The 11,141-nt window shown below is 31.3% G+C and overlaps 1 protein-coding gene and 1 long non-coding RNA gene across 2 annotated transcripts; one reads left to right on the top strand and one right to left on the bottom strand.

The window, feature by feature from the left end:
- Window positions 1-2,258: 2,258 nt before the first annotated feature.
- LOC112697434 (uncharacterized) lies at window positions 2,259-5,550 on the bottom strand. The gene has a single exon (XM_025750609.3). It carries the CDS (start codon window positions 4,747-4,749, stop codon window positions 2,539-2,541), a length of 2,211 nt encoding a protein of 736 aa, XP_025606394.1. The 5' UTR covers window positions 4,750-5,550; the 3' UTR covers window positions 2,259-2,538.
- A 1,750-nt stretch (window positions 5,551-7,300) lies between these two features.
- Window positions 7,301-8,112, top strand: LOC112697433 (uncharacterized). The gene is made up of 3 exons (XR_003151221.2): window positions 7,301-7,502; window positions 7,600-7,653; window positions 7,740-8,112. It is a non-coding gene; the product is annotated as an uncharacterized lncRNA (long non-coding RNA).
- The last annotated feature ends 3,029 nt before the right edge of the window (window positions 8,113-11,141 follow it).

The following is an 11,141-nucleotide window of genomic DNA, read 5'->3' as shown; positions in this document are numbered from 1 at the left end:
AGAGAAGAAAGAAGGTTTAGAGTCCACGGCGGTAGAACATATGCTTGGTAGGACAGAAATGGTCGACAACAAAAGTTTCGAAGTTTGAACTAATCAACCGCCGACGACGATAGAATTTTCAAATTGTACTTCCGACATAGATGCTTCAGAGTTCAGACAACTGGACGAATTCAAATTAGGGTTGAGGGAGAAATGGGAGATGTGGTGAGTGACTTCCTTAAATTAGGTAGGTGAGTGTTTTTTTATTAAACGTTCTGGTTAATTATCGATTCGGCCGATTTTTTATTAATTTTTTACAGACGATTCTAAAAATTAATAGAACTGACTAAATGATCGATTTCCGATTAATTCAGTCGAACCGGTTAAACTGATTCAATTTTTACAACTTTTATTTTCCTTATCTTTATTATGTACATTGATATTTTTTAGATTAAAGTAACAAATAGTAAAGTAAATACAAGATACTAACGTACTATAAAAGGAGATTAAAGCAACCGAGCTAGCGGAAAAATGGGATTCGTTAGTTGTGGTAGTTGTTATCTCTCTTTCTCTTTTTAGGTAAACCTTCTGCAATTTTAAAACACATCTTTATTCATTCAATTGGCGAGAATCTCGTTCAATGATCCATTCATCATTGGATTCAAGATCCAATAAACAAATAGGATCATATATGTCTCCTTTTATTTTCCTTTTTTTTTTGTCTGGCTTCAAGTTAAAAGTTGTAGTTATAAAAATAAAAACAATTTTAATTTTTGGAGATAATTTACATAAATAAATAGTTTGAGATTGAAAATTATGTAAATATTTTAAATAAATTTTTGTTACATATATATCTGTCCTGAATATCTTTATATAAGTGAAATCAATTTAATTCGATTTACTACTCAACATACTAAATCAATTGATTTGATTTACATTATTAAAATAGGCGTATAACAAAAACTGATTTGGCATCCATAATTTTCAATCACAAACTATTTATTCATATAAATTATCTGACTTTTGTTTTTGCAAATGATTTCTCCTTTTTGAATAAATTTGATTAAAGACACTCTAATTTCTTTCCCATCCCGTAACACTATACAAGTGACACTTAAGACATGAAAGACTACTGATTAGAACTCTTTGCACCTTTAATCATTCTTCCTCAGCGTTCGTTTCTCCTCTCTCCTTTACTAATTATAAGATTTGTAGACAATTTACTATATATAAATTTCGATTATTAATTTCATTCTTCTATTTATCAATAATTTTACATTTTAATGTTTTGACTTTTGAGTATTCACATGCAGTTTTAAACCCTTGATATAAATCATGACCATTATATTCTCAACAAATAATATACCTTTAATCATGACGGTTTGTTTAATTTGTAAATAATAATATCATCTTTAATATATACAATATCCAATCTTATTACATAAACCAAAATATCCTCCGGAGAGACATTGTGGGTCTGCTTCTGGTTTATATAATGATTATTATTATTTGATGCACTTTTAGGATACAGTGAGAAAATAAATGAGAAAATAAACTGCCTTTATATTACAGATCAGAATTACTAAAAAGAGCATGAAGCAAAACAATATGTGATTTTCTTTTCTTTTCAATTTATAAAGCCATAATCATTCCTAAATTATCATCATCTAATTATATGCTTATATCATGAAAGGTGTTCATAATAAAGTGGTTACTTTTTATTAAGATATTTTTATATGAAAATAATATTGTAAATAATTAAATGGATTAATTTAGTTAAATAGATTAATATGTTTGACTAAATTATCTAACAATTTGTAATATATATTATCTCCACATGAAGATAACTTTATAGAAATAGTTATTTTATAATAATATACTTGAAAAAATGACTTCAAATAAAAACTTACTTATAATGTTTTTCTCCCCTCTTACCATACCCCATGTTAATTACCTGAAAACTGCTTTCTATTTTTTAAGAAAAATAAAACACAACTTTTTAAGATTAAAAAATAAAAGAAAAAAGAAAAAAACTATTCCGAAGACTAAGAGGTCAAACATGCTAATATTGGATAAGAAATCCTCCTTAACGTAATTACGAAACGAAAATAACAGCCATCAAACTAATGGTACAAAGTTGTGCTATCATATAACCTCCACTAGAACCTATTGTCAAGGCATTTGCTTTGCAAGGCAGAAAACAAATTCTGTATCACCACCGGAACTAAAAATAAACAATGAAAGTGAAACTTGTATAAAAAAGCATCATTGGAATTGAATATCAAACAGAAATTTCATAGATGTAAGTAAACAATGAATTTGATGCGAGTTACCACCACAAAGACAGAATAGGCACCAAAACATCATACCAAAACTTCTGATTTAATCATTTTGCTTGTAGAAATGACTATCATTGACCTTTTAGCATATCTATACCTATATGGAAAACAAAGTAGTAAAGCACTATAGGCTGTTCACACTGCAGAGTTCATCTATCATTCTTTTTCCATCTACCATCCTTTCTACTCTACTCGGTTCTGAAGCATATTTCTCAGGTAACTAACTTGTGTCTTCCTTTGATTTTTCAACATTGGCTTCATTCTTTGTCTGAAGGAGGTCTAAAGAGGTGGCTGCTGGATCCAACTCTTGACAACCCTTTGGAGCATTAGGAGCTTCTTGTCCTGTAAGCAAGTAATTAGGAACCTGATGAGAGAATCGAAACATCTCCACTTTGGGAATCTTCCTTACCAGATCATGACCTTCAATCCTCTGAAACACTGCCACAAAACCATCAACCTTGATAAGTGGTGTAACTAGTACACCTTGCTTGTCATTGAAATCATCAAGTACTTCCACCATATCATACTTGTGCTTCACTTCATCGGGAGTATCTTTATTCCAATCAGGAGACCAGTTTCTATAAAGGGCCCAGATATCCCCCTTCCTCGGAAAGATGCGAACGATTCCTCTGTTGCCTTTTGTCCATCTAACCTTGTGGGAAAAGGAATTTAACGATCCAGTTATTTCACGTTTGCCGATCGTGAAATCCCCACAAGTTTTATAAAAACCAGAACCTATCCAATCCATCGGCCCCAATTCTTTGTTGCTTCGAGAGTTAAGCCAACTGACACTCATTTTAAATGGCTTCGTTGACATCACCTTTTGAACTTTAACATAAAATCTAGGCATTTTATCATCATCATCGTAAGCTGCCCAGACCTGGTCCTCTGCAAAGGAATTTTCAGCTCTTTCCAAGTCAAAATTGTGAAAATCAGAATCAGCAACGGGAATCACATAGCAGTCTTGGTTCTCCTTTCCAGTATCATCAGATGTGACGGGAACAGGATCACTTTCCAGATGTCCATTACCATTAATGGTGGAATCTTCATGCTTCTCCGAACCAGTTGTTTTGTCATTTAACAAGCCTTTTTGTCTCACATTTCCTTTGTCCTTGTTCATAACCTTATCTTCCTGCTTCTCTGAACAAGTTTTGTCCTTTAACGTGCCTTTTTGTGTCTCGGTTCCTTTGTCCTTGTTTGTAACCTTATCTTCAGCTGTTGATTTCCATTCTTGGAGTTTCTTGCGAATCTCATTCTGTGCTTTATTGATCAACATGTTTCGCAATTCATACGTTGACAACTCTCTCATGCTGCGATGCTTGTTAGTAAAACGTGAAAAACCATGTGTCGTTTCTATACCCATGTGAATGTCATCTGATCTCATTTTCTTTACAGTTCTTTGGACATTATTGAAAGAACCATCAGACCTCTTGTACTTGTGACTGCTCTCCCTTGCAGCAATTGAAGGAGCACCCTCACATTTGCTTCTTGATTTCACAGTTGCCTGCTGCTTAGTAGATGCAGCTGGAGTAGATGCTGAACTATCTTTGCTAGCAAAACCATGCATTCTTGAGTGAGGAGCGTACTGGGAGTTTGTGTTACTAAAAGAAGACCCGCCTCGCATACTGCTTGATTCTATGTTTTGAGAAACTGAATGAGTTCTTCCTGGATTAGTAGTGGGGTGATCCCAACCACCAGCACGAGGCTGAGAATTTTGTTGATGTTGCTGAGCGGACCAATTAAAAGACTTAACACCATCAGCAGGTGGAACCTTCTCTACAGCCACAAACGCCTGATTACAGTTTGGACATCGTAGCGCAACATTCAAATAAATCCTGAGATATTGAAGTAGTGTACTACAACGACTACAGATAGTCCAAAAGGTATCAACCATTCTATATGGAGGAGGAACGGATGTTGGAGGAGCCTGAGCATTATTACTTCCAGTTCTTGCATTTGGAGTTGCCATCCTATTTGGATTGGGTGCTTTTGGTTGCGACACAACGTGGTTGGGAGCATTATGCTGAAACCCTGTTGAACTCCTCTTCTGATTATATGCTAGTCTTCTCGCCTTATCTGATAGCAAAGTCCATGCCTCAGAAACAAGCTTAAACGCACCGTCTGCACCTGGAGACTTGTTTTTGTCAGGATGAAGAGCGAGAATCAGCTTTCTGTACTGCTTTTTAACTGTCTCATCATCAGCAGAAGGAGTCACTCCAAGTACACCATACCAATCTGTTACTCCACTTATTTTTTTCTCGGCGGAGATATAAACATCCAAGGTTGTCACAAACTGGGTAAGACCCTCCAGTGCAGGATACAAATTAAGAGCCTTGAGAGCAAACCTTTTTGCACCAACGTAGTCCTTTTCAGATAATTTCCTCTCTGCCACTTCTTTGGCCCTAACTGCCTCATCTTTATTGCACTCCATACTTTTCTCTTGTCTCAACTCTTTACGTGTGGCTTCCTCACATAGTTAGAAGACAGAGAAGAGCATAAACCATGAACACTGGATTTAATAATAACACACATAAACCTTCAATCTGCACATGAAACAGAGAGAGGGTGAAAAATGAGATATGCCACTAAAATTCTTAATTGTTGAGATTAAAGTGATGAAACATAAGTTATGTTTAAGCAACATTTCAGTTATGTGTTATACATATTCAAAAGTAGTAATAACAAAAGCTATGGTTTAAGCAATTCAACATATTTTAACCATTGGATGCCTATAGTCAGGTGTTTCTCTATAGGCTTTCCAAAACCAAAAGATCAATACGGCATAATTTGCTAAGGCTACTAATTATTTAGCAACTAAGGACCAGTAAAACTTTTCAATATAAAGTGTATCTCCTTCTGGAACATAAATGCATTTGCTCTTGTGCAAAAAATACACTCTAAACAACTTGGATCTTTTGTGAGCTTTCTTGAAAGAATACACGTTGCTTATGCAGATGATCAGAATACACCATTTTGAAAAGCCAATGGAAAAAACAATGTCACTTGTCGATACTTGAACTCTTACAATAACTGGTAACCTTTAGCCAATACAAACAAAAGTTCATGTTTCTATACAAGGGTACAAAAACAGGGCAAAGCTGTCTTCTCTGTTTCCTTCATAAAAGTTTGAAAACAAGGTGACATGTTCATTATTATTATTATTATTGTTAGTAAAAACATATAAAATGAGAAAACCGTTAAAAGAAATCAAACAAACACTGTAAAAGTATCCATCCTCTCCATGCTCAGTTGAATAGACTTCTGAGCATCCATTACAAATTATCGTGACTTTGGAATGGAGAAGATGCATTTATATTAAAATGAACTTCAAATAAGGTAAAGAACCCGCAACTAACAGCCCCTTCTCAACTACTAGTAGTAAAAAAAATGGTCAAATAATACCTTTTATAATCATTTGTAAACTCAACTTAAACTCAATAAAATAATCCTTTTTTTTTCTTCTTCTCTAGGGATAGCAATAACATAACACTTCATCTTGCCTATAGGTAGCATGCATCAATCGATCACAAAATCGAGAGTACCAACTCTGAATGTTCAACAAATAATATAAAGACGCAATAAGTAAAATTGTCTCCAAAAAAAAAATCCATACAAATCCAATTTAAAATATCATGACCACCCACATAACGTTAAACCCTGAACCACGTACCACAGAACAACAAACCCTAGCAAAAGAAGCTTAGCATAAAGAAAATGGAGAAAACAAAGTAAAGGAACAAAAGGATCACGTTGAAAACCGAGCTATGAGTGTGCGAATGTTTGAAAAATCAACCTCGCTTATTTGGAGGGAAAATGAATAGCTCGCCATGGATCTAGTTACATGCAGCTTTTCAATTTTTTATTTATTTATTTATTAAAACAACATGTAAGCATGTAACAGTGGAAATTCACAATGTGGAACCATGCAAATACAATGCATACAGAAACCGAAACCCTAAACTCTGACGATGAATACAGGAATCTAATAACGAAACAAGATTAATAGTAAAGAACACACAAGATTTTCTACGTGCTTTGGAATTAGCAGAAGTGACGAAGGAGTGAAATTACCAAAAATGGAGGGAGAAGAAGACAAAGAGTATTGTTTGCGTGTGACGTTACGAAATTTGAATCTCAGAAGACGCATTGACCCATCTGTCAAGCCAGCCGGGAATTCATTTTCTTTCTTTTGTTTTGTTTTTTTTTTTTTTAGTTATTGAGTACACTGTACACACTCAGTCAGAAAGTCACGTACACCATCTTATAGAAGAGTGAGGATCGTGGATCGTCCTGACAAGACGAATTGGATTATTGATTAAAAATAATAATTAAAAATAATAAATTTTAATAATTTTATTGTAATTTTTTTATATTCTCTAAGTTTTATGTTTTCAATTCTTTTTCTTCAAAATTCACATTATGCAAATTCTATTTATTAAAAAATTACTTTGTAAAATCAAATATTTTTATTAAGTAAAGAGTATTATATTTTTTTATTAATTATATAAATTTTAATTATTTATTTATTATATAATTTAAAATAATGATTTGTTAATCTAGTTAATAATTTATTTTTTTTAAAAAGATAAAAAATAGAAACCCAAAATTGCTAATTTAATTATTACCCTAACATATTAATATTCGCCGTTTTAAACCCACGGCCTCAAGTTAACCAGGGTTAAGTTTTAACTTTTAATAACATGATATTTATAAATTCTGAGTAATTTTTTATTTTTTATTTATCAAAAATAGAAAAATTCGAATTCACAACTTTTAAATAAGTACGAGAAGATTATGTCATTCTAAATAATTAATTAATTTATTAATTATTATTTAAAAAATTAAATTATATTTTAAAAAATAAAAATAATTAAAATACAAATTTTAATATCAATTTTAAAAAGTTTAGCCTAAAATGAAGCTAACGAACTAAATTAGAAGAATCGGGTTCAAATGAGCCCAAGCTCACTATATAATACTTCAAATTTAGTAAACATTCAACTTTATTCCCCATTTTTCATTGTGTTTCACCGATAGAGGGAGAGAGGAGAAGAAAGGAAGAGAAATCCTAAACCTATGCAAACTTCCACCGTCCATAACTTTTGATTTTAAACTTCGATTGACGGGCTGTTTGCAGCCATGTAATCTTTTCGTCAAGCTTTTCGATTCTAATCCAATAAAGTGGTAAGAATATCTAAAATTCGTGTCCAGTTCTTTCTCCTCTATATTTTTACTATTTTTATTTTAGAAAGGTTGAATTATTGTGATTTTGATTGTTTAGGAGTATTCTATCGCAGATTATTAGTGAATTTTATCCCAATTTTGAGTGAGTAAGGTAAGAAAATTTTGAATCTTTGAACCTTTGTAAATTAGTGAATTAGTGAACTTTGTGTTAATTATTGTGAAATTGTGTGAGATTAGATTGTGTGCATATGAAATTGAAGTTAAATGGAAGATCTTAAATGCTTGATTTGGAGCAATTGTGGCTGAACTAGATGAATTGGAGTTTGGAACATTTGGAAGCTTGTGTGGAGAAGATGGTTTTGAGGTATTTTGGTTTAGGAAGAAATTGGTCAAAGTATGATTTTAGTTTCTCGAAGTTAATGTATAATATTACATAAAAATTTAGGTTATTAGATTTTAAGATATTGTTGAATTGGTATGGTTGATGATGGCTTAGCTTGATATGTGATTTTGGTATGTATTATGTGTGTTGACATGAGTATTGAAATTGGAGTTTGTATGTTGATTTAGATTTAAAGTATGTGAATTGACATGTTTTGGTAGTGACTAATGTCGTTGTTGAATTTGGAATATTGGCATGACTTGTGTATGTCAGTATACTTTTATAAAAGTTTGAATTGGTATAAAGAATGAGATATGAATGATGTATGTGGATACATTCGTTGGAATTTGAATTTGGTATGTGGAGAAATGATTTATGATGAGTTGAGATTGAGGGTTAGAGAATCATAGTTTTAAATCGAGCGAGGATTTTAAAATAAGGATTGATGTTGTTTTCAAAAGAAAAGATTTGGGAAAAATATTGATTTTGGGTGTTGTAGAATTTTTAGGTAAAAATGAATTTTGACTAATTTTGGCGGGATATAATTTGGCTTTCACACTCTCAAAATTTGTGAAACTTGTGTGAATAAAAATTGGGTCCATAAAGTTTATGATATTCAAATAACGAAATAAAAATTATTTTTAATGAAAAAATTATGCGCGTTTGGAATTTAGGTTGTAAAACTGAATTCTGCAGCAAATTTTTGAAAACTAGAAACTCTGGTATGCGTGTGTACGCACACTATCGTGCGCACGCATAGACCAGAGAGTGTGGGAAGCTTGTGCGTACGCACGAGGGGGTGTGCGTACGCACATCTTGGGGATTTTACAAATTGTGCGTACGTACACCAAAGAAAGCTCATCTGGTGCGTGCGTACGCACGATGCCCTATTTTATAATAAAACTTTTTAACTGCTCAACCTTTCCGGCAAGCTTGTAAACCACTGTTTTGTTAAAAATGTGATTTTTGAACTATCAATCATTCTTCTAAGTTTTTCAAACTTCTGAAAACTCTGTTTAAGATCCGATAATTAGAATTAGGCTTAAGAAAGAGAGTGAACCTATTGACATAGTTAAATTGACATTGAAGAAGAGTTGTGAAGTGAATAATTTAATTTATGATGCATGGATAATGTTAAATGATTGAGATATTGAGAATGACGAGATTGATTTTAATAATGACTTTTGAAGGAATTGAAATGATATTAAAAATGAGATTGAATTTGATTGATTATTAGTATTGATAAGAATTCTCTTGTTAAGACCCTATGAACAATTAAACAAAATCTCAGATTCATACCAGAACCACAATGATTCAAAAAAACCTTTAATGTCCAAAAATTCCCTTGAGTAAGAACTGCTGGATTATCACTTATTCAAGAAATAGATAGGATAGAATGAAAAAAGAAATCAAAAGACATTTTTTTGCTTTGATAAAAAAAAGACAAATAGTGGCAATTTTGTCATATGTCACTGGCTAAGAGGCAATGGCGTGTCCACTTGCTTCGGGTATAATTGAAGATTTCGGGTAAGATGTAATGGCGTTGTCCACTTGCTCCAGGTACACGGGTAAGATGCGAGGGTTGCGATTTGGTCCCACTTGCTCCATATTTGGTGTTTTTGTCTAGGATTTGCTACTAGACATGTCGGGTTTGGCTATATAACCGATAGATGAGACTCATCGACCATAGGACAGGCATACAGCATATGCATTTGTATGATTTATTTGGGTATGCATTTGTCTTGGTTTGCCTAATTGCTTATTTGTAATTAATTGCTATTTGTCCTATCTGTTGTAACTGCTATCTATATCTGTGTTTTTTTGTCTATTTTGTTTGTACTTGTATCTAAGAGACTGCTCATATGGTGAAGGCGTGATGAAAATTATTTCATTGGTGATTCGGAGGTTTGGAGAAGACAGAAAGTGCAAAGTTAGACTAGGGCTAGAATCTCTGAGTAAGATTACCTATATTATTGGTTTAGAATAAATTTTAAGATTAATCTAAGTGTCGGAATTTTAGAAATGCCTTTACCTTTTTCAGGACCTTATATATTATCTATGTTGGCACTTTCACCATATTGAGAACTTCCGGTTCTCATTCCATCTATATATTATTGTTTTCAGATGCAGGATGCGAGACAATTCACTAAGTATTCTGGAGATTCTTTGAAACTAAAAACTCTTGTGGTCTCACTTTCTAATAAATAATCATTCTTTTATTATATATTATTTTTAAATTATTTTCAATCCCTATGGTCTTCTCCGAAAATGAAAATATCACCGTCATATAAGCCTTCTCTCTAAATTTGTTTTCCTCCCCAGCCACACCTATTCGTGCCAATCAAAATTTAATTATAATTTTTGTTTTTTCAGCAGATTGAGAAAATATTTATACCTAAAAAAATATTTTCAAAAATATATAAAAAATAACTTTAAGACGAACTTGTAAACGGTGACGGATCTAAAAATCTAAGAATGGAGGAGTCGAAAATTAAAATCTTGTATCGTCAAATATAATGTCATATATTTGATAATAAATATAATTATGATTAATTTTTTAATTATAAAATTAATAAATACTTATTAAATAAAAGAATTATCTCAGTCTTTATAATTTTTTTATAATTTTTTATGGTCTTACATATAATAAAATATAAAATTATCTATTTTTAAATATTTTGTTCATTAATTTATTTTATTAAATATTTATGTGACGGTAAATTGTATTTTTATGTTTTATATTATTCAAAAATATGATATAAAATAATATAAATTAATTGCACTAAAAATTTTGTTATGTAAATTTAAAATATATTAAAATATTTTTATATAATAATAAGAATAAATTAATAGAAAAATAATAAAAAGGAATAACTAAATAAAATTAGAAAAAAAATAATATTATTATAAATAATATTAAAGTATTTTTTATATGATTATAGAAGTTAAAATTAATTTTTAAAAAAAATGTAAAAAAATTCTAAATCAAATAAAAAAATACAAATAATATAAATGCGTGTAAAAAAATTCAAACCCTAATATATAAAGAATATTAATTCTTTTTACTATTATTATACTATTATTTTTATTTTATACAATACATCTATTATAATAGTATATGAGTTTAAAATTGTTAAAAACGAAGGCTACTGCTGACCCAGTTACCCCCTGAGTTCGTCCCTGCTTGTAGGATAATCAATTAAAATCTTAAATGAATTAGTCCGTTTTTTTTTTCACTTCTACTTTTCTACACTATT

This window comes from Arachis hypogaea, chromosome 6, assembly GCF_003086295.3.
Source record: "Arachis hypogaea cultivar Tifrunner chromosome 6, arahy.Tifrunner.gnm2.J5K5, whole genome shotgun sequence".
In the NCBI taxonomy this organism is placed as follows: Eukaryota; Viridiplantae; Streptophyta; class Magnoliopsida; order Fabales; family Fabaceae; genus Arachis; species Arachis hypogaea.
The sequence above is the reverse complement of the archived record's forward strand: the minus strand, read 5'-3'. Positions and strand labels throughout refer to the sequence as shown.